General features: G+C 37.8%; 1 protein-coding gene across 1 annotated transcript in view; it reads right to left on the bottom strand.

The window, feature by feature from the left end:
* Nucleotides 1-5,680: 5,680 nt before the first annotated feature.
* The window catches only part of BLNK (B cell linker), a 97,755-nt gene continuing 78,985 nt past the window's right edge, over nucleotides 5,681-24,450 (bottom strand). Inside the window, exons 11-17 of the mRNA XM_066354935.1 lie at nucleotides 23,150-23,192; nucleotides 20,797-20,881; nucleotides 20,311-20,342; nucleotides 17,036-17,112; nucleotides 16,151-16,234; nucleotides 14,112-14,267; nucleotides 5,681-6,167 (exon numbers count right to left, since the gene is read on the bottom strand). Of these exons, the coding sequence (XP_066211032.1) occupies nucleotides 6,048-6,167; nucleotides 14,112-14,267; nucleotides 16,151-16,234; nucleotides 17,036-17,112; nucleotides 20,311-20,342; nucleotides 20,797-20,881; nucleotides 23,150-23,192 (597 nt within the window). The 3' untranslated portion in view covers nucleotides 5,681-6,047. The remainder of the gene's footprint in view (nucleotides 6,168-14,111; nucleotides 14,268-16,150; nucleotides 16,235-17,035; nucleotides 17,113-20,310; nucleotides 20,343-20,796; nucleotides 20,882-23,149; nucleotides 23,193-24,450) is intronic.

The raw sequence follows: 24,450 nt of genomic DNA, 5'->3' as shown, positions 1-24,450 counted from the left end.
CACTAGAACAAACGGATATAATAGACATCTACAGGACATTTCATCCCAAAACATCAGAGTATACATTTCTCTCCAGTGTACATGGAACATTCTCAAGAATAGACCATATGCTGGGCCACAAAACTAACATCAACAAATTCAGAAAGATTGAAATTATACCAAGCATATTCTCTGACCATAGGCTTTGAAACTAGAATTCGACTGCAAAAAAGTAAACAGACTCACAAAAAATGTGGAAATTAAACAACATATTTCTAAAAAGTGACTGGGTCAAAGAAGAAACAAAAGAAGAGATCAAAAGATATATTCAGACAAATGAAAATGACAACACGGCATATCAGAATCTCTGGGATGCAGTGAAAGCAGGAATAAGAAGGAAGTTCATATCATTACAGGCTTATATGAAAAAACAAGGGAGAGCCCCAGTAAACAATCTAGCATCACATCTTAAGGAACTAGAAAGAGGAGAGGCAACCCAAAACCAGCAGAAGAAAGGAAATAATAAAAATTAGAGCAAAAATAAATGAAATAGAGAACAAAAAAACTATAGAAAAAGTTAATACAACAAAGACCTAGTTTCTTGAAGAGATCAACAAAATTGACAAACCCCTGGCAAGACTCACTAAGCAAGAAAGAGAAAGGACTCATAAACAAAATCCAAAATGAAAGAGGAGAAATTACCACAGATATTATAGATATACAAACGGTTATTACAGAATACTATGAAAAACTATATGTCACCAAATTTAGCAATCTAGAAGAAATGGATAAACTAGAACAATACAATCTTCCTAGATTGAATCACAAAGAAGTTGAAAGCCTAAATAAATAGACCAATAAGCAGGGAGGAAATAGAAACAACTATCAAAAACCTCCCCAAAATCAAAAGTCCAGGACCAGATGGCTATACTAGTGAATTCTACCAAACATTCAAAGAAGATTTAGTTCCTATCCTTCTCAAAGTCTACCAAAAACTTGAAGAAGAAGCAATACTTCCAAACACATTTTATGTGTTTGGAAGTATTGCTTCCAACGTAACCCTCATACCAAAACCTGTCAAGGACAACATGAAAAAAGGAAACTACAAACCAATATCTCTAATGAATACAGATGCAGAAATCCTAAACAAAATACTAGCAAATCGAATACAACAACACATTAAAAAAATAATTCATCATGATCAAGTGGGATTCATTCCAGAAACACAAGGATGGTCCAACATACATAAAACGATTAATGTAATACACCATATCAACAAAACAAAGAAAAAAACCCATATGATCCTATCAATAGATGCAGAAAAGGCATTTGATAAAATACAACATTCTTTTTATGTTTAAAACACTCAACAAAATGAGTATAGAGGGAAAATACCTCAACATAATAAAAGCCATTTACAACAAACCATCAGCTAACGTCATACTAAATGGTAAAAAACTGAAAATTTTTCCTCTAAAATCAGGAACAAGACAAGGCTGCCTCCTCTCTCCACTATTTGACATAGTGCTGGAAGTTCTAGCCAGAGCAATCAGACTAGAGAAAGAAATGAAAGGCATTCATATTGGGAAAGAAGAAGTAATGGTTTCACTTTTTGCAGATGATATAATCCTGTATATAGAAAACCCCGAAGACGCCACAGAAAGGCTATTAGAAACAATAAACCAATACAGTAAGGTCGCGGGATACAAAATTAATATACAGAAGTCTATTGCTTTCTTATATGCCAACAATTAAACTTAAGAAAAAGAACTAAAAAAAAAATCCCTTTTAAAGTTGCAACAACAAAAAAACAAAATACAATACCTAGGAATAACCATAACAAAGAATGTAAAGGACCTCTATACTGAAAACTACTAAGCATTATTAAAGGAAATTGAAAAAAAATGAAATGGAAAAATATCCCTTGTTCATGGATAGGAAGAATAAATATAGTTAAAATGGTCTTATTACCCAAACAATATACAAATTTAATGCAATTCCCATCAAAATTCCATGTCATTTTTTTTTTTTTTTTGTATTTTTCTGAAGCTGGAAACGGGGAAAGACAGTCAGATAGACTCCTGCATGCGCCCGACTGGGATCCACCCGGCACACCCACCAGGGGCGACACTCTGCCCACCAGGGGGCGATGCTCTGCCCCTTCGGGACGTCGCTCTGCCGAGACCAGAGCCACTCTAGCGCCCGGGGCAGAGGCCAAGGAGCCATCCCCAGCACCCAGGCCATCTTTGCTCCAATGGAGCCTTGGCTGCGGGAGGGGAAGAGAGAGACAGAGAGGAAGGGGGGAGGGGTGGAGAAGCAAATGGGCGCTTCTCCTATGTGCCCTGGCCGGGAATCGAACCCGGGTCCCACGCACGCCAGGCCGACGCTCTACCGCTGAGCCAACTGGCCAGGGCCCCATGTCATTTTTTAAAGAAATGGAACAAAAAATCATCAGGTTTATATGAAACCATAAAAAAATCTCAAATAACCAAAGTAATCCTAGGGAAAATAAATGAAGCTGGAGGCATTATAATACCTGACTTCAAACTATACTACAGAGCCACAATAATCATAACAGCATGGTGCTGGCAGAAAAATAGACACACAGACCAGTGGAACAGAATAGAGAGCCCAGAAATAAAACCACATGTATATGGTCAAATCATCTTTGATAAAGGAGCCAAAAACACAATAGAGAAAAAAAAGCTTCTTCAAAAAATGATGCTGGAAAAACTGGAAAGCCACATGCAAAAGAATGAAACTTGACTACAGTTTGTCTCCATGCACAAAAATTAATTCAAAATGGATCAAAGATCTAAATATAAATCTGAAACAATAAATTACATAGAAGAAAATATAGGTACTAAACTCATCGACCTTGGCAGTAGAGGACATTTTATGAATTTGACTCCAAAGGCAAGGGAAGTAAAGGCAAAGATAAATGAATGGGACTACATCAGACTAAGGGGCTTCTGCACAGCAAAATAAATTGTCAACAAAACAAAGAGACAGCTAACTAAATGGGAGATGATATTTTCAAACAATAGCTCAGATAAAAGGCTAATATCCAAAATATATAAAGAACTCATAAAAGTCAGTAACAACCAAACATTCCAATAAAAAAATGGGAAGAGGACATGAACAGATACTTCTCCCAAGAAGAAATACAAATGGCCAACAGATATATGAAAAAATGCTCATCTTCACTAGCTATTAGAGAAATGCAACTCAAAACTACAATGAGATACTACCTCACACCTGTTAGATTAGTTATTATCAACAGACAGGTAATAATAAGTGCTGGAGAGGCTGTGGAGAAAAAGGAACCCTCATTCACTGTTGGTGGGAATGTAAAGTAGTACAACCATTATGGAAGAAAGTATGGTGGTTCCTCAAAAAGTTAAGAATAGAACTATATGACCCAGCAATCCCTCTACTGGGTATATACTCCCAAAACTTGAAAACATGGGTATGTAAAGATACATGCACGCATGTTCGTCACAGCATTGTTCACGGTGGCCAAGACATGGGAACAGTCGAAATGCCCTTCAGTAGAGAATTGGATTAAGAAGAAGTTGTACATATATACAGTGGAATACTACTCAGCCATAAGAAATGATGACATAGTATCATTTATGACAACATGGATGGACCTTGATAACATTATAATGAGTGAAATAAGTAAATCAGAAAAAGCTCAGAACTGTATGATTCCATATATAGTTGGGGCACAAAATTGAGACACATGGACATAGATAAGAGTGCAGTGGTTACCGGGGGGAGGGGAAAGGAGGACAGAAAAGGGGCTGGGGGAAAGAAGAGGGGCTTAAAGAGAAAAAAATATAGGGTGACAGAGGCTGATTTGACTTTGGGTGATGGGTATACAGCATAATCGACTGTTCAAATGATGTGATGTTTTCTCTAAATCTATGTACTCTGGTTGACCAATGTTGCCCTGTTAAATTTCATTGTCTAAATAAAAAAATTTTTTTAAATGTATATGGATTATATTAGTTTCCTTGTGCTACCATAATAAAGTTCTACAAGTGGGGTGACTAAACCCCCCAGAGATTTATTATCTTCTAGTTCTGGAGGTTAGAAATCTGAAGTCAAGGTGTCAGCAGGACCATATTCCCTCTGAAACCTTTCAGGGGAAGCCTTCCTTGCCTCTTAGCTCCTGGTGGTATACTGGCAATCTTCAGCACTCCTAGGCTTGTAAACACATCACTCTAATCCCCTTCTTCACATGGTATCCTCCATGGGTATCTCTCACTTTATCTTTTCTCTGTATCCGAATCCCACCTTTTATAATAACCAATTATATTGGATTAGGGCCCACCCTAATTGTCCACCCTAATTACCCATCCTAATTTGACTACATCTGTAAAGACCCCATAAGGTCACATTCTGAGGTACTGGGTGTCAGGACTTCAACATGCCTTTTTTGAGGGGAATGCAATTCAACTCTTAAATAGCAATCATGATGATATATGACATTCAAAAATACAATTACTTTTACAGGTAAGTCTGAAATCATTATCTTCTAGCCTTTCAGAATCCTTTCAGAGTCTTATTCAGTAATTAAGTAAATTCATTATTTAATTATTAGATTTATCTTAATTAGTTGATCATTTTACTGCAGTCTAAAGTACAAGTAGAAAAGTACAAAAGCTAAGACCTTGGATATGGCTACTCACAATGGTATCTCTTAATTTTAATTTAATTTTTTAAAAGATTTTATTTATTTATTTTAGAGAGAAGCCAGGGTGGGGAGCAAGGGGGAGGAGTGGAAAGCATCAACTCATAGTTGCTTCTTGTATGTGTCTTGACCAGGCAAGCCTGGGGCTTTGAATCAGCAACATCAGTGTTCCAGGTCAATGCTTCCTTCACTGCACCATCACAGGTCAGGGAGGTATCTCTTTTTTCTCTTAATGTTCATCAGTCTGCTTTCCTGCCCTTGTTCTGTGGAATGTGTCACTAGGGTTTTAGTCTAGTTTTGTTCTCATCTTACTTTGAATCTCCTATCAAGTTTAGGGTCCATTTATTGGACATGCATATAAAAGAGGGTATAATCATTTTTTTTTTTTTTTGTATTTTTCTGAAGCTGGAAACGGGGAGAGACAGTCCGACAGACTCCCGCATGCGCCCGACCGGGATCCACCCGGCACGCCCACCAGGGGGCGACGCTCTGCCCCTCCGGGGCGTTGCTCTGCTGCGACCAGAGCCACTCCAGCACCTAGGGCAGAGGCCAAGGAGCCATTCCCAGCGCCCGGGCCATCCTTGCTCCAGTGGAGCCTCGGCTGCGGGAGGGGAAGAGAGAGACAGAGAGGAAGGAGAGGGGGAGGGGTGGAGAAGCAGATGGGCGCTTCCCCTGTGTGCCCTAGCCGGGAATCGTACCCGGGACCCTTGTATGCCAGGCCGACGCTCTACCACTGAGCCAACCAGCCAGGGCCAAGGGTATAATCATTTTAACAAGCAAAGCTAGCAACATAATCATGGACAAAACTTCTAGAAAGGTCATATCTCACAAAAGGAACCATTACACCTCTCTTATCTATACTTATAACTATCATACATTATATTTTATTTTCTACAAATAAAAATTGTATACAAATAAAAAAAAGACATAACTGTCCAGCATTGAGAGTAGACATCTTAGTTACATTAGTGCACCAATGAACAGTGTAGTGGCCTAAATTTCCAGCAGCTTTGTTTTATTCAAGATTATTCTTTTCTTATTTTGAAAACAGAGTGTTATTTTCTTAAATGACTGAAAATACTTTACACCTGTTTCTTTTAAATAAAAACATTTATTTGGAGAATACTAATAGCATGGAAACTCAACCTCACCAGATAGTAACAGTTTGTCAGGTCAGGCAGTAGAACATGTCCATGTGAGCTTCTTATAAGGAATTGGATCACCACCTCAATAGTGCCTCCATCTTCTTCTATTTTATTATGGGATGATTCATAATCCAAAATAGGAAGCTTGAGGACTTTGTCTTAAAAACAGAAGTAGAGCAAATGTCTGAAGCAATGATCTTGACCTCCTTTTTTAAAAAAAAAAATTATGAAACTTTAACTGCATATTTCAGTCTTGTAGAATACTTTGTGTTAGTTTGACTGTCGATAAGAACGAGGGGACTATTTTGATGATTCTTGATCATTTCAGCAACACTTCCAAAGTACTAGAGCAAGAAAACACAGATGAATTACTCATTGGCATTCATGTTAACTTTGAGCTTCACTCCAACCCCCCATCTTCTTCAATTTTCTCAATTTAGTCAAAGTTATTAGGTTCCAGCTACCGTTCTACCAAAAACTGTCTAATTCAACAAAGACGGTAAACTTCAAGGTGGCAGATCTTGGCCTTTACTGTATTTAAGACTAAAGAAAAAAACCCAACACAACTGACAGCTTTATTAGTGTAAATACTTAGATAAATTAGTTAATTGACTTATGATATAATATGTTAATAGTTTTCTTGTTTAGTATCAAGTGTAAAACTGCCACATAGTGATTTTCTCTGCATTATTGACTGTTAAGTTGTTATTTACAGTCTTAGATACAAGATTGCTGTAATATATTAACCTTAGAATTTAGTGTCAGGAAAGAGTAATTTCTCAGATTAATTCATGTTTTTCTTTAATTTTTTTAATTTATTGGTTTAGAGAGAGAGGAATAAAGAGAGAGTCACAGATTTTTGATTCTTGTATGTGCCCTGACCAGGGATCAAACCTGCAACTTTGGCATATTGGGACAATACTTTAACCGAGATACTTGGCGAGGGCTGTGTGTGTTTTTTGTTTGTTTTCTTTTTTGAATAAATAAGGAAATCTTTGTAAATCCTTATATTTCCATTTTTTGCTTTAGCACCCAGTAAGTTTAGAACTAAATTACAGTAATGCCTAGTTGATAATGGAACTTCATGCTAGGCTTTTACCATATGTTTTTATTTTTTCATATATTAATTCCTATTCTCTAATTTATTTTTTTATTTTTTTTTTATTTTTTGTATTTTTCTGAAGCTGGAAATGGGGAGAGACAGTCAGACAGACTCTCGCATGCGCCTGACCGGGATCCACCCGGCACTCCCACCAGGGGGCGACACTCTGTCCACCAGGGGGTGATGCTCTGCCCCTCCGGGGCGTCGCTCTGTTGCGACCAGAGCCACTCTAGCGCCTGGGGCAGAGGCCAAGGAGCCATCCCCAGCTTCCGGGCCATCTTTGCTCCAATGGAGCTCGCTGCAGGAGAGGAAGAGAGAGACAGAGAGGAAGGAGAGGGGGAGGGGTGGAGAAGCAGATGGGCGCTTCTCCTGTGTGCCCTGGCCGGGAATCGAACCTGGGACTTCTGCACGCCAGGCCAATGCTCTACCACTGAGCCAACTGGCCAGGGCCTATTCTCTAAATTTTAAGCTTATCATATTTGTTTCTGAAAAATGATCAGTGTTTTAAATGAAAGGTACGACAAATGTAACATGGATCATGAAATATAATGCCATTGATTATGTTAAAGTGCTACAAGCTCACAATCATCAAATGAATGCATTTAAAGTCACCTTTTAAAAAATGGAAATTGTTTTGCAACAGTGCTATAAATTTAGTAATGATCACCAATTGATTTTATTGTCTTTTAATTTTTTTTAGATAAAGACAAACATCTGGAATAAAAATGATTCTTTATTCCAAATGTATACATATTGGATAGTTTTCAAATATCTATATATTGAATAAAATGTGGTATTCAGAATACTGGTCAACTTTTTCAAATGAAATGCCAGTTGTTGTTTAGAAAACTGGCTATCTAAATATTAAATTAGGGTGGAGAGGTGAGAGATGGGGACCTTTGAGTATCTTCAATCTTTCTTACTTTCTCTTCAATCATTCAGTTCTTTTGCAATTGCCAATAATATAAAGACATTCATTCTGTTTACTTGGCTCAGCACGTTGTTAAGCTGAGAGAACTGTAAGTTCAATTTATAGACTAAATAACCAGAAAATGAAAAAGCACAATTTCTTTGAAGTGTATTTCAAGGAAAAGTGTATTCTGAACCCAGGAAACAGAGAGTTGCTATACTCACACAAACACCTCATTCTTTCCTACTTCGAATATATTTGAATATTGCTTGGGGATTTAATGTTTGAAGAAGGATGTTGAGTTAAAATGTTTAAAGTAGGGAGTCCTCTTGGCATATTTTAAATTTTGATTGCATGAAGAATTGAGCATAAGTTAGTTGCGTTTCCCCTCAGTGCTCTTTTGTTATTTTTTTGTGTGTTTTTTTGTTGTTGTTGTTTCTGTCTAGACTAATTTGGTGTGTTCTTTAGGCCACTGGGAATCCCTGTTTACCAGAGTTTCTTAGCAGGAAAAGGAAATATAGAGCCCCTCTTAGAGCTCAGTAAGAATTTATATGAGAGATTTTCAGAACCTCTGAAGAGGACAGCTCCTCACCAACCCTTATGCCTCTTATAGAAGTACTGGACACCTGGGGCGGGTTTAGAATGAAAGCACTCATTTAAAGTTACTCTGCCCTGCTAAGATCACCACGATCACTGATTACAACTATTAGGAGCATTTATTTAAAAGATTTGTCTTTAATGACCTTAAACGACCTTAGAATATTTGCAAATAAATGTTGCAGAGAGAATGAAGGTTTTTGTGAGTAGAGAAAAGCAGATAGTTCTGTTCATGTTTAACTGGCATTAAAGGATAACACAATCTATGTTTTAAAGCCTAAGTTTAATCTTGATCAGAGTTTGTGTTTTCAGATTTAAGAGTTTTGCATTTCCAAAGTATCTGAGACTTTTTTATTATTATTATTTATTTATTTTTTTGCATTTTTCTGAAGCTGGAAACAGGGAGAGACAGTCAGACAGACTCCCGCATGTGCCCGACCGGGATCCACCCGGCACGCCCACCATGGGGCCACGCTCTGCCCACCAGGGGGCGATGCTCTGCCCATCCTGGGCGTTGCCATGTTGCGACCAGAGCCACTCTAGCGCCTGGGGCAGAGGCCAAGGAGCCATCCCCAGCGCCCGGGCCATCTTTGCTCCAATGGAGGCTTGGCTGCGGGAGGGGAAGAGAGAGACAGAGAGGAAAGCGCGGCAGAGGGGTGGAGAAGCAAATGGGCGCTTCTCCTGTGTGCCCTGGCCGGGAATTGAACCCGGGTCCTCCGCACGCTAGGCCGATGCTCTTCCGTTGAGCCAACAGGCCACGGCCTATCTGAGACTTTATTAAAAGCATAATAAAACACTAAACTAAAAACTCTTAAAAGGAAACATAGGAGAAAATCTTCATGAGATTGTATTTGGCAATGATTTCTTGAACATGACACTAAAAAAAAAGGCAACAAAAACAAAAAGGGATAAATAGAAATATATCAAACAAAAACTATTCATCAAGTGTCACAATCAATAGAGTGAAAAGTAATTTATGGAGTGGGGGAAAATATTTTCAAATAGTCTATCTGATAAGGGGTTAATATCCAGAATAATGAAGAACTCCTACAACTCAACAGCAACAGATCAAATAACCTGATTTAAAAATTGGAAAAGGACTTGAATAGACATTTCTTCAAAGTTGATATGGCCAACAAACATGAAAAGATGCTCAACATCACTAACCATCAGAGAAATGCAAATCAAAACCACAGTGAAATAGCACCCATTAGGATAGCTACTATTTAAAAATTAAAAACTCTCAAAATAACAAGTGTTGACAGGGATGTGGAAAAGTTTGATCCCCTGTGTACGGTTGGTAGGATTATAAAATGATTTGATCTCAATGAGAAACAACATGGCAGTTCCCCCTGAAATTAGAAGTAGAACGACCATGTAATCCAGCAAAACCACTTCTGGATACCTATATATGTCCAGAAGAATTTAAAGCAGAGTCTTGAAGAGATATCTGCATACCCGTGTTTATAGCAGCACTATTTACAATCGCTAAGAGGTAGCAGCAACTCAAATGTCCATCACAGATGAATGGATAAACAGAATGTGGTATATACATATGACTGAATACAATGTAACCTCAAAAAGGAATGAAATCCTGTCACATGCTACAACATAAGTAAACTCTAAGGAAATTACGCTATATGAAATAAGACAGTCACAAAAGAACAAACATTGTATGAGGTATCTAAAGTAGTCAAATTCCACATAAATAAAAAGTAAAATGGTAGTTGCCAAGGACTGTGGGGAGTGATAAAGAGGAGTTGTTCAATGCATATAGAGTTTCAGATATGCAGGATAAAAAGTTCTGGAGATCTGTTTCACAACACTGTCAATACACTTAACACTACTAGGCTGTACACTTTAAATGGTTAATATGGTAAGTTTTCTTATATGTGTGTTTTCCACATTTAAAAAGAAGCAAAATAAAGACTACACTATACGTACCAATGTTTTTGAGTTTTAGGGATATATACCCAGTAGAGAGATTGCTGAGTCATATGGTAGTTCTGTTTTTAGTTTTTTGAGGAACCACCATACTTTCTTCCATAATAGTTGTATTACTTTACATTCCCACCAACAGTGAATGAGGGTTCCTTTTTCTCCACAGCCTCTCCAACACTTGCTATTATTACCTGTCTTGTTGATAATAGCTATTCTAACAGGTGTGAGGTGATATCTCATTGTAGTTTTGATTTGCATTTCTCTAATAACTAATGAAGATGAGCATCTTTTCATATATCTGTTGGCCATTTATATTTCTTCCTGGGAGAAGTGTCTGTTCATGGTACATAAAGACACATGCAGCCCCATGTTCATTGCAGCATTGTTCACAGTGGCCAAGACATGGAAACAACCAAAAAGCCCTTCAATAGATGACTGGATTAAGAAGATGTGGTACACATATACTATGGAATACTACTCAGCCATAAGAAATGATGACATCAGATCATTTACAACAACATGGATGGATCTTGATAACATTATACAGAGTGAAATAAGTAAATCAGAAAAAACTAAGAACTGCATGATTTCATACATAGGTGGGAACTAAAAACGAGACTAAGAGACATGGACAAGAGTGTAGTGGTTACGGGGGGCGTTCAGGGGAGGAAAGAGAAGGAGGGAGGGGGGAAGGGGAGGGGCACAAAGAAAACCAGACAGAAGGTGACGGAAGACAATTTGACTTTGGGTGATGCGTATGCAACATAATTAAATGTCAAAATAACCTGGAGATTTTTTTCTGAACATATGAACCCTGATTTATTAATGTCACCCCATTAAAATTAATTTAAAAAAGAATGCACTAATTGGCATAAGACCTTATTCATTTATTTTACAAAAGCTATTCTTCTGCTCTGGCCAGTTGGTTCAGTGGTAAAGCGTCGGCCTGGCGTGCAGAGGTCCCAGGTTTGATTCCCGGCCAGGGCACACAGGAGAGGTGCCCATTTGCCTCTCCACCCCTCCCCCTCTCTTTCCTCTCTGTCTCTCTCTTCCCCTCCCGCAGCGAGGCTCCATTGGAGCAAGGATGGCCCGGGCGCTGGGGATGGCTCCTTGGCCTCTGCCCCAGGCGCTAGAGTGGCTCTGGTCGTGGCAGAGCGACGCCCCAGAGGGGCAGAGCATCGCCCCCTGGTGGGCATAGCATTGCCCCCTGGTGGGCGAGCTGGGTGGATCCCAGTCGGGCGCATGCAGGAGTCTGTCTGACTGTCTCTCCCCATTTCCAGCTTCAGAAAAATACAAAAAAAAAAAGCAAAAAAGAAAAAAAAGCACTATTCTTCTACCTGTGATCACTCAATCAACAAATCAGTTCATTCATTTAATAAGTACAGTGGTACCTATAGCTATGAGCAGACCAATATACGAATTTTTTAAGATATGAGCTGTGACTCGGTTTGTATTTTTGTTCAAGATCCAAGTGAAATTCCGAAATACAATTTGGAATCAACTGGTGCTTCAGCACTTTTTAATGACACTTGTTTGTCACATTTCCATAACATTTTAAAAGACAGGCAAAAGCAAACCTCTTTGGATAGATTTTTATTCAAAAATCCTGCAAGTGAAAGTGCCAAAAGTGCAGCCAAAAAGGCAGAAACATGATGATTAAATGAAAAATATGTAATGTTAAGCTTAGGTTAAGTTTAAAGTTAAAAAAGTGTGTTTTTTTACAATTAAGTTTTTGTGGTTTCATTTTAAGTAAAGAAAGTGCAGTTCTAGTTTTGTTTAAAGTAAAGAAAATGCAGTTTTTGTTTACATTTAGTGTTAAGAAAGTGCAGTTTTAGTTTACGTGTCTGCATGCCTGCATCCCTTCCTTCCTCCTCCTCCACCATTCACCTCCGTTAGCCACACTCGTCTGTCTCCAACGTAAGAAGAATACAGTACTAAATAACATTTTTTCTTTTATTTCATATATTTTGTTATGCATTGATAAAGTATACATGTGTATTTCTTAATTAAAACCATGTCTTAAAAAAAAACCCAACCATATCTTTTTTCATAATTTAGGATGGTTTGGGGATGTTTCACAGGGCTGGAACGAATTAAATCTATTTCAGTTACAGTGGTACCTTGAGATATGAACAGACCAACATACAAATTTTTTAAGATAGAAGCTGCAACTCAGTCCATATTTTTGTTTGAGATCCGAGCGAAATTCTGAGATACGAGTCGTGATTTGGGAAGCTGCCACTAGTTGGCGCGTTAGTGCATAGGTCCAGTAACTGCAGTTTGATATATGAGTTGACTGACTTACAAGCTTGGTTACAGAATAAATTAAATTTGTATCTCAAGGTACCACTATATTTTAAATGGGAAAAATTTGTTTGATATACAAATTGACTGACTTACAAACTCGGTTACAGAACAAATTAAACTCGTATCTCAAGGTACCACTGTATTTATCAAGTATCCACTGAAGCCAGCCCTTGTACGATGGTTCTAGAAATATAGAGATGAACAAGACATAGTCTAGTCCCTGGCTTCATCTAGGGAGAAGACAGACACTTCAGAAATCATGACACTTTCTAGCAATTCATGATCTAACAAGTGCTGGGTTTGGGATGGGTATAGTTCTTTCTGAAGGAATACTGAAAATAAATATTTTTGAACTTTTAACATGCTATTTTCTCTGCTTAGATTGTTTATTCCACTTCTCATCCATTCCAACTTTCACTCTACTTTTCAACTTCAACTCATCATTCAAGTATCACCCCCTTTCTAACCATTCATGGGTTACTCTGGCCCATATTTCAGGGCCCACTTACAGAAACAAGCTGACTAAATGGAGATATAGTAAGCATTGAGTTTGGTTCAGATTAAAAAGAAGTTGAAGTTCATGTTTGGCTATTACTCAAAACCTAATGTAATGCTTTTTTCTTGCTGTGGGCCAAAAAGCTTATTCTGGCCTAGAGATATAATCTAATGTTTCAACTCAGGTTACTGCACCTCTTTGGACCCTTCCCTGGTAATTCACCTTGGTATTTGAGTTGAGATTCTTGTTCTTGACTTAGGAGCTCTAGACACTGACCTTGAATGTTTTTCTTTTTTTAAATTTAAGTGAGAGGCAGGGAGGCAGACAGACTCCCACATATGCCACCTGGCAAGCCCCCTACCAGGTGATCCTCTGCCCATCTGGGGCCACAGCTCTGCTGCTCAGCAACCAAGCTATTTTAGCAACTGAGGTGAGGCCATGGAGCCATCCTCAGCACCCAGGGCCAACTCGCTCAAACCATTCGAGCCCTGGCTTCAGGAGGGGGGAGAGAGAGAAAGAGAAAGAGAGATAAAAGGGGGGAGTAGTGGAGAAGCAGATGATTGCTTCTCCTTTGTGCCCTGACCCGGAATGAACCGGGACTTTCACATACCTGCTGACGCTCTACCACTGAGCCAGCTGGCCAGGGCCTGAACTTGATTTTTACAACATTAATTCTACTTAACATTTCAATCTTGATTTTTATGTTCCCCTGTACTAAAATACTGAATCAGATTGATCCTATATCAGACTTTTCTCCTTTGTGTTCTCTCATAAGATATACTGCCTAAACATAGTACTTTAGCTGGTTATAACATGTGTGTAAGCCTTAGACCAAGTACTCTTGTATCCTTCTCCTCATCTTTAGCATCTAATACAGTATGATGCCACTGTGTTATACATAGTTATAAAGTTGGATTAAAAGAGAAGTTACTGACCTCTTCACCGTTTTTTTTCCTGCCCAACGCATACTGTTTTGTTGCTTCAATAAATCGCACAGGGATATTATAGACTCGCTTGTTAAAAAATACAACTAATGTATATGGCTGTTTGGAATCATGGCCAGAGCTTTTCCGAATAAGAAATGATCCATCCTGTTTATTAAATAAAAAGCATCATTATTACTTATATTTCTACAGTTTAGAAATCAGTTTATGAAAATTATCTATATTATATTCAAAATATAGTTATTTAGCTACATAATTTTTATTATTCATAAATTTGTTTTATTATTTTGTAAGAAAATACTTCAGTAAACTATATACTTATAGAAAATTTAAACATATTTTATATTTACATATGTTTATATATACTTATAAAAATCCTGAGTGAGGTCAATGCACTTTTTGATGCTCTAAATAAGATATTATGTTAATAGGATTTAGAAATGTGTGAAGGGACACATTAAAGTCAAATCTAGAAGCCACTTTTGAATTAGAAACCATATCCACAAGTTGCCTGTGAATAAAAAAAAATGTTATCAAACAAATTTTATTCAAAAGTACTTGTAAGAAGAAAGTAGAAATTGGGGAAAAAATATTTCAGGTAATGAAAATTCTCTTCTTATAAATTTATATTGAAGCATATAAAACTGTACTATAATTTTTAACATTTAGTTAAATACTTTATAAAGTATTCTAGAATCATTAATTCAAAAATTATGAACAAAAAAATGGACAAAAGAGAAAGAAGAAAAATGCAACAACAGTTGATAAAACTGCAAAGAAAATAAAAGAGAAATACAAACCTCTCTCAGAAATGAAGAAGAAATTACAAGATGTCCAAGGAACTATAGTCTCAAATGAAGAGTTAATAAATACATGATGGAAGGCAAGGAAACCACCAAGACAGGTGTGCGGAGACTTAAAAGAAGAAGTACAACAACAGGGTCAGAGTGGTTGAATTGAAAGAAAGATAAAGAACGTCCAAACTGCATGTAATTTGAGTCCTTGAAGAAGAGAAACAAAACTACTCTTTAGGAGTATAATTTAAGAAAATGTATTAGAAATAAGAGAACACTTAAATTTATTTATTGAAAAGGCTTCTATCCACCTGGAAAAAAATTGACCTGGAAATCAACTCAGAGACATATTCTGGTAAAACAAAATAAAAATTATAAAAGGTCTTCAGAGTTTTAGACTAAAATATCAAATTACATATAAGGGCAAGAAAAAAACATTAGCATCAGGTAGAACAACATAATTCACTGGAGCAACACTCAAGCCAAGGATTTTATATCCAGCCAAGATTTCCTTCAGGTGTCAGGCTTATGAAACAGTTTAAATATGCAAGAACTCAAGGAATAATGTAAACACAGTTCTTCTTAAGAATCTAGTACAAGATGAGCTTCATCAAACAAAAAGAGACTACCAGGGAATCCAGCAAAGGGAATGATGAAAAACATTTAATATATTTAATTGTAGAGTTAGGACTAAAACAATGGTGGCAAAAAATAGTATGTAAATATGATATAATTTGACAATGTAGGGTGCAAGTAAAAAAAAAATGGGAGGAGAAAGGAGAAAGAAAGGGAAAAATGGTACTTTAATCTTGGATTGTCCAAACTGTCCTTAGTGTTCCCACATGGTTAGGTTTGGATAATCCAAAAATTTCTTTCCAAGTACTCTGTGCCATCCTGACCTCAACAGTTTATCCCATGCGCTGATCCAAAGTAGCCTGTTACTTTGCACTCCTGGATGGATCTCAGGTAGCACAAGCCTTTCAGAGATCTCCCCCGGAAGCCTTCTTCTCTCCCAGTGTCTGGAGAGCAGAGGAACCTATGGATCCTCGTTGAGATGAAAGGACAAGTAGAGATGAGATGGAGAAACAAAGAGGGAGATACTTGGAAGAGAGGAGGAATGGCAATTCTTTTAGATTAAGTAAAGAAAAAGATCCCTGCATCCATAATCATTTCAGTTGGATAGCAACTGTGCCTGTTATAGGCTAAGGGCAGGATGAGATTTAAAAATGGCCAAACCTTGTTTGATCTGTATAATGCATCTTCAGCAGACTTTCGATCGCAGTCACCAGCGTACCACGGCTTACAGTGGATGTCAGTCTCCTGTGAAATTGAGGGAATTGTTAAGGATGATATGGTCCTTCAGTGGCACCATACCTTCTATGCATGAAAAACAGAGTCCCATTTTGCATTATCAAGACAGGCGTAACTGCATGTGGACCAGTAATCTGTAATGAGTTTATGCTTCCTTTGATCAATTACAGGGTTATATAATTGGCTTTTCTCCATTTGGCTTTAGTTGCTAACCTTAGTAATTGAACATAAGAACTAAATCCTGCTAGATTCCTAAACCATTTATTCCTTTCTCCTAAATAAAATATAATCTCTTTTGCCCATGTGATCTTATTGTTTTTGCTTTGTTTGAAATGCTTTATATTTTCCAAACTGTTTTTTTACAAATGTTATCTTGTTTGATTCTTGTAATTACTTTGAAGGCATTTTACATTTGAGAAAGCCTAAAGAGACTTGCCCAAGGGCACAGATAGTCCTTATTCTCTTATAGATTGTGCTGTTTTATGTGTTTTAATATCACATGCCTCCACAGATCTATTCTGAGAAAATCACAGTTTTAATAGAAGCTATGTGAAAAAAAAAAAGAACAATAAAAAGCAACACACTTTTTTCCTAGTTTTCAAGAACCATAAATTGTTATTTAGGGCATCTAGAATACAAATTGGAACAAATGGAACAAGGTCTTAATAACTGAAAAAAATGTATTTTGTACCAATCAGTAAATGACAACTTAAAATGTGGTCTGTTCTCAAGCACCACTCTAAACTCTCTTTTATAAGAAGACATGCCTTTTCCTGCAGTTACTGGTAATAATGAGAGTTCGTATCATACCTGTTCTGACACATTGGAATTAGATGAAAAGCTGGGTGATGGGCCATCCACAGTTGGGCTGCCCCCTTCTGGGAATCCTGAAAGGGATTTGAAAAATCAATGGATCTTCATTATTCCTTGCACAGTTACTATTCCTGTACTATTCCTCAGCGCTGTGGTGGGCACTGCAGGGGACACACACACAAACAAAAATCCTTAGGAGTAACGGTTCTCAAAACATGGCCTGAGAATGTCGGGAATCCCCCAGATCCTTCAGGGGGTCTGCAATGTCTTTTCCAAAACGGTGAAGCCCAGTTTTCTTTATATTTCTCAAACATAAAAATATATTGCAACAGATTGAATATAGAGGCAGATAGGAGTATCCAGTCATCTCTGTTATTCTGGGAGTTATTAAAAATGTAAAACGATGCCACTCTTCCTACCAATTGTTTTTGTTTGGAAGATATTATTTTTTAATAAAATATTTATGTCAACATGTAATGAGCTTAATATATTAATGGGTTAATTAGTATGTTTTAAATGTCTGTTTTAATGAATACATTTAATATCAATAGAAAGATAGAAACCAAAGTTTTGTGGTCTGATCTTAAGAGTGTTAAATGGTCCTAAAACCAAAATGTTTAAGAATTGTTCCCTTAAGGTATAAACTCAATCTAGGAGTGAAGACACATGAAATAGATATAATACTTAGCTACATTCATTTGTTCATTCATTCTTTCATTCATTCATGAAATGCCTATCATGGGTCAAGTCACTAGGAATATACAAGTAAAAAAAAAACAGCAAAATGCCCTGCCCTCTTGGAGTCTAACTTTTTTTTTGTTTTGTACAATATTTTTCTGAAGTGAGAAGCAGGGTGGCAGAGAGACAGACTCCTGTATGCGCCCGACCAGGATCCACCCGGCATGCCCACCAGGGGGCGATGCTCTGCCCATCCAGGGCGTTGCTTCATTGCAACTGGAGCCATTCTGGTGCCTGAGGCAGAGACCATGGAGCCATCCTCAGCACCCGGGCCAACTTTGCTCAAATGGAGCCTTGGCTGTGGGAGAGGAAGAGAGTGACAGGAAGGAGAGCAGGAAGGGTGGAGAAGCAGATGGGCACTTCTCCTGTGTGCCCTGCCTGGGAATTGAACCCGGGGCTTCCACGCACCAGGCTGACACTCTACCACTGAGCTAACCAGCCAGGGCAGGGGAGCTTAACTTTTAATGGAGTGAGATAGGCAATAAAGATATAAGGAAATATATATATTATTATTACAGAGTCATAAGTGCCATGGAAAAAAATAAGCAGGAAAGGGGGTTGGAGATAGCCTCAGACAAGTAGTACATTTAAACACTCTGGTCGGAGAAGGAAAATCTCATTGAGGCGACACTTGGGTAAGATCTGCAAATGAAGAGGGAAGAGGCATGTGATATCCCAGGAAAGAATGTTCCAGGTGAAAGGAGCAGTGAATACAAGGCCTGGCATATTTGAGGACTAGAGAGGAGGCCACTGTGAGGAAAGGAGAGAGCAATAAGAGATCAAGTCAGACGGGAGGTAATGAAGGAACCAGAAGGCCAGTTCAGTGCTCTTAAAAGCCCGGCAGGAGATGATAGTGGTTTGGAACAAATGGCATCGTGGAATTAATGAGAGTTGTTGGATTCTAGGTACGTTTTGAGGTAATAGCTGGAATATGTTTGAAGAAAGCAAGTGATGTCAAAGCTGACATTTTCTGAGCTATGAATGTATGCCATTCCTGTTGTGTTTTCCACATCTTAGCTCACTTTGTCCTCACCTCAGCCCTTTGTGGAATGAGCTATTAGACCCCACACCATTTTATGTTATTTTGTGCCACCATCCCACGTGGCACAATTTCTATTTATTTTTTATTTATTTATTTATTTTTTATTTTTTATTTTTATTTTACAGAGACACAGAGAGAGAGTCAGAGAGAGGGATAGATAGGGACAGACAGACAGGAATGGAGAGATGAGAAGCATCAATCATTAGTTTTTCGTTGCACGTGGCGACACCTTAGTTGTTCATTGATTGCTTTCTCATATGTGCCTTGACCGTGGGCCTTCAGCAAGACCCCACACCATTTTACAGATGAGACCTTCCTTGACTGCCCATCTAGACCAGTGGCTCTCATTGCCACCATTACCCTCTGTGACCCCATCCTCTGCTACCTTGCTTTGTTTTTCTTTATAGCATTTAGCGTTTACTTGATATTATAAAATTTATCTGGTTGTTTATTCTTTCTGTTTGTCTCCTCCAGTAGAACAGAAGCTCCATAAGAACAGGGACTCTATTTTATTCACTGCTGTCATTCCCTGTGTCTAGAATAGTGCCTGGCACATGGCAGATGGTCAATAAATATTTATCAATCAAAAGAATGACTTTGGATTGAAAACAATAAAAGGTATAATAAAGCTTTACATAGTGAAACATAAATTTCTATAGCCAAACCATTTCCACTTTGTGTTCACAATTTTTTTTTCAGAATTTTTTAAAACAAATAGTGTGTTTAGTGTAAGTTTTATTTATGTAAGATGAATGAAAAGTCAAATAAAACCTAACAATCTGATTTTCGCTCAGTAGAAATGCACAACATTTTTTGGTGTAGAACAATTATTCTCTGTATTTAAATTTATTGAATCTTGATTATTCTGGAATATTTTCCAAATTACCCATATAAGGAAGGCTTTGTTTTGTTTTATTTTTTTTATTTATTTTTTCTACATTAGATAAAAAGCAAGTCAAGGTTTGGATAGTTACGTTCTGCAAGCCTAACTTAGCTGATTCATGTATTTTTAGGATGATGCAAAGTTTGCCTTGGGAAAATTATCTAGACATTTTCCAAATCTTTTCAGGGTACCTTTTGTAGGTCTATTTTATGATTATTAAAATGTATTTTAGATTTAATTAAAATAGCTATTATCTATTGAAGGCCTTCTAGAATATGTACCAGATACTTTCCATATGTTGTTATACTTAATCTCTTCTTAAAAACAGTTGTATTGGTTTTGTAAAAAATAAAATAAAGAAAATATGAGCGATATGACCAGTAAAATATTCAATCAACAGTAGAAGTGAAAAAGTAAAAATGATCTCAAATCTATCTACTTTTAAAAACAACTCTATGAAAATTATTCTTGGCCCCATTTTACCGATGAAACAAGCTAGAGAGCCCCCAACTGGAGGTGGCAGTGTTGTGTTAGACCAGGTGACTCAGACAAGAAGATCCAGCCTTCACCACTACCTGATATTACTCTTCAGGACATCATTGTACTTACTTGGCAGAGGTATGGGTTTTTGATGGACTTGCCTGAAAAGAAGAATTTCAGATTAATTAAAGGGCAAAGCACAAGATGAATAAGTTTGACTTTTTGTTTACAGTGAAGACTCTGTGAACCTGTGACTCACAAAGGAGTCAACAGGAATGGCCAGTGGGCCAGATCTAATGGTAGAAAAGGCACCAAAACCTTCAAGGTAAGAAAAATTGTTCCCTTCACTTTTGGAAAAGGAGGCACCTTGACTAATGCTACATTTCAGTGAAGTCCAATAGTTAACCCAAATGTTAGGTCTCTGAGAGTCTAAGCAGTTCTTTTAAAGTTGTTACCTATTTAAAAACTTAAAATCCTTTAAAATTTAATTGCAAAGCAATGAAAGATCTGACCTTTACAAAGCATACAAGCCAGTGCCACTGTGTGGTATAACAATGCAAGCGTCAATGGCTGCAGCAACAGAGGAAACTTGTTTTTAAAGGCAAGGATTCTTACTTCTGGGCAGATGGAAACACTGGTGACTGCGCAGATTCTTGTCTGTGACTAGACCCTCGGTGGCGTTCAGCCGGTATAGGTTTTTCTGTATCAAGAAAATTCTTATATTAGAATCAGAATAAAATTTCTGTCCCCATGTCAAAACTTCGCAATATCAACCGAGAAGCACAGGATTTGGTCAGATGTCTTTGTATGAACATACTTTTCACCAGTATGTCATCTGATTATGCACCTGTCAGTCTGGTGATGTATTTGTGCTATTAGGACCAGGACTTCCACCCCAGTGTTACAGATATACCCTACTGCCTCTGATTTCATCCCCTGGCAAGGTACCTGGGGATGGAACCTGTGGGATCTGGACCTTTAAGTGTGTGAGTGCAGGTGGGAGCCAGAAGGTGAGCAAGTTTTAGTCACCCACCGCCTGCTTTCTATCTGGGCTCCACACAGAGGTTCCCACACCCTGAGTGTGTCTTCATTAATCATAAGATGTGACTATAAGAAATTTCATACTGATAAGTGGTAAAATATGATATTTTGTGAATTATCTACTCTTTTTGAAAAATTAATTGAGCAAATTCAAGGTTAACTCTACAACAATGTTAATCTCTCTTGCATTTCACTGTGTTTTCCTGAGGGGGAGAGGAAGGGGAAGAGTTATAACTAGTACACAGGGAACCAAGCACAACCCCAAATATAAGAAACTTATGTTGAAGGTCATCGTGAACTTCACTGCTGAACCATTAATAGATGTGATTTTAAATTATTTAGTGCTGTATCCTTCCTCAGACTTGGTGTAGGTTGTGTTATAATCTGAGTGTGTCCATAATGTGTCTCCTGAATGGAAGAAAGGTTGAAATTTATTGGTCTCCTGTTATAGGAATCCATAAAGAATAAAAGTAGTAAGAACTCAAGGATGTAAATATATGGTAAGATAGACTTCAGGGATTTTTTGTGTTGCACTGAAATTCAGGAGCCTTGAACTACTGAAGATTGTGTTTCAAGTTTGTGGCAGTTACTTTGAGCTTCCATGGGAGAAGTTTTGTTCACAGCTTAACAATTCAGTAGGTTCAGAAGGAGGAACAATGAACACATAGGTCCCCACAGCTAATTAGCGTTGACCACACTTACTTGGTCCTGCCATCCTGGAGGCTTCCTCCCTATGGGAGAAGAGGCTGTTTTGGGGTATGGATGGCCATTACCATATTCTTGAAATAAGTCACAAAAGAGCTCCTGCACTGGCAGCCCTTTGGGAATGAGGACATTTGAACTGCATAGAACATGTCACGAGCCCCTCCTTTGCTGGTGTTCAGGGGTTCCTGAAGCCATGAAATTTGCACAGGGTTGTACTAACTTCCTGTAGAGGCCTGCCCTATGGTTCTGCTATCACTCCAAGCTCCCTGCTCAGCAGGCACAGAAGACAGCAATGGTAGGGCAGCAAGGCAAAAGCATCAAAGGAGAGGCAGGCAAAAGCAAGGCAGCAGAAAGCGAGTGATATTCAGAAATTGCCCTGGGGGGAAAAGATATGGGAACAGAAGAAAAAAATCTATTAAAGAAATTAATTATTGGAGTAATTAAAACAGACAGACAGGTGAATTGTAATGGACATTCAGAAAATGTCCACCATTCATCATCATAGAAACCAGAATATCTTATGTATATCTGCCCATATTAACTCAGGAAATGGTGAGAACACTTATTAAACTTTAAACATTAGGTATCTTCAAGTGTGGAATCAGATGGGTGCAGAAAATTTATTTTGTTATAGTATTTTAAGCATTGAGATTATGGCTAATTCTTACTGTTTTCCCCCAGGACTTTTCAAATACAAATATTTTAAAAATGAGAATATTTTAATAAAAGGTATATGTAAGTTTTTAGGGTTATGATAAAACAAAGAAAGAAAGCATTTAAAGATGTACTAAGACAGACATTTGAACTCTGAAAACATTATTTTGAAAACTTAGCAAAAGAGCTAGTTCAAATAAACAGGTTTTTTAAAAGTTGCATTTCTTAACTAAACAGTCTAAGATACATGAATGGCTCTACATTAGTCTTCACAGTAATGGAAAGCTATGGCTCTGTTTCTGGCAAGGCATACCTGTCTGCAGAGAGACAGATGTGGGGTGTGCAGACTGTAACCCACACCAAAGATGCTGCCCAAGCAATCTCAGGTCCTGACCAGCTTTGCCATTCACTACTCATTACAATGGAAAGGCCATTTTGTTTAGAAAATTGAGTTTTGTAGTTATAACTACCTTATAAATAAAGAATTTAGAAAGACATTTATATACAAATTCTTAATTAAAATAACTTTTATAAGACATACTCCTCCCTTAAAATAATGTAGATTTACCTTCACAAACATTTGAGGCATTCTGTTGAGAAGCAAGTAGAGTCTATTAAAAAAAAAGCAAAGATATTCAATACAGTTGAATATGGAAATAAAAGTCAAAGCAATATTATTAAAGCAAATATTTGGGAACAACATTTCTCTGACTGATAGCTATTCTCTCAATCACAAGAACAACAATTAAAAACATACAATCTTGATTTCCAAGAGTAATGGTGGTATAAGAGATACTCCTGATATCTCCCTTGAAATTTCAACAAATTGAACAACTATAATTCAGTGGAGGAACCCCAGCTGGGCTCACAGGTATGCCTGAAAGATCCAAGCACTGAATGGACTGAAGGTGGAATGGGGTGAAAAAGGGGGCAGAAGATAAAGCACAATCGCACTGAGCTTTGGAGAGGAGAGGAGACAAACATCAAGGGACTGTTGTTTTTTTTTCTGCTGGACTATGGGGAGGAGCGAAGCTTAGGCTCTCTGGATTTTGTCTAAGGGGTACAAAGAGGGGAACTCAGAGTGACTGGGTCTCCTTCCTGGAACAGAAGCGAGACAAAGAGGCAGAGGAAGAGAGAAACCAAAGCAGCTAAAGCACAGGGTCATGGCCAGTGTTCTCATGGTCTGCCTGCAGCTCACAATCAGCAGAGACAGAGAAAGCTAAAGTGAGGCCCACAGCCTCCCAGATCCCACCTCTCTCACCTTGCAGTACCGAGAGTAGCAGAGACAAACCCCACAGCTAGCTCTCCAGAGCTGCTCTATCCCCTGAAGAACAGAGGTGCTCCACATCAGGTCCCCAGGTCTGTTGAGTTGTGGGATGGAGCATGTGGAAACCTGAGATCACCATTGCTAGAGCCATAAAGCTGAAGCCCTAAAGCCAAAGCTGTACAGCTGAAGCCATAAAGCCTTCACAACACACCCCACCCACCAAAGTGACTGCAGCCCCACCTACATCATTGCCACAGCAACATCTCAGTGGTGGACAGCCCAGGAACTTCACAGAACTAAAAGTTGTAATACAGCAACACCTACTGGAATAAAACCTCTCAAAACTGAAATTTACTTTTCCTTTTTTTCTTCTTATTCTTTTTCTTTCTTTTGAATTTTATCTTATTTAGATTTTATATTTTTTATTCTTATTTTTTGTGGTGTTTTGTTTTTTATTTTTTGTTTGCCTTTGATCTTTTTTCTGTGGTTTTTCTTGTCATAATTTTAAATTTTTTTATATTTTTATTGTATTTTTTATTTTAATCTCGTATTTTTAATTTTTCTTTTGTTAGAGTTCTTAACAATACAACTTTCAAATGCCA

The sequence above is a fragment of the Saccopteryx leptura genome, chromosome 13, assembly GCF_036850995.1.
Source record: "Saccopteryx leptura isolate mSacLep1 chromosome 13, mSacLep1_pri_phased_curated, whole genome shotgun sequence".
Classification (NCBI taxonomy): Eukaryota; Metazoa; Chordata; class Mammalia; order Chiroptera; family Emballonuridae; genus Saccopteryx; species Saccopteryx leptura.
The sequence above is the reverse complement of the archived record's forward strand: the minus strand, read 5'-3'. Positions and strand labels throughout refer to the sequence as shown.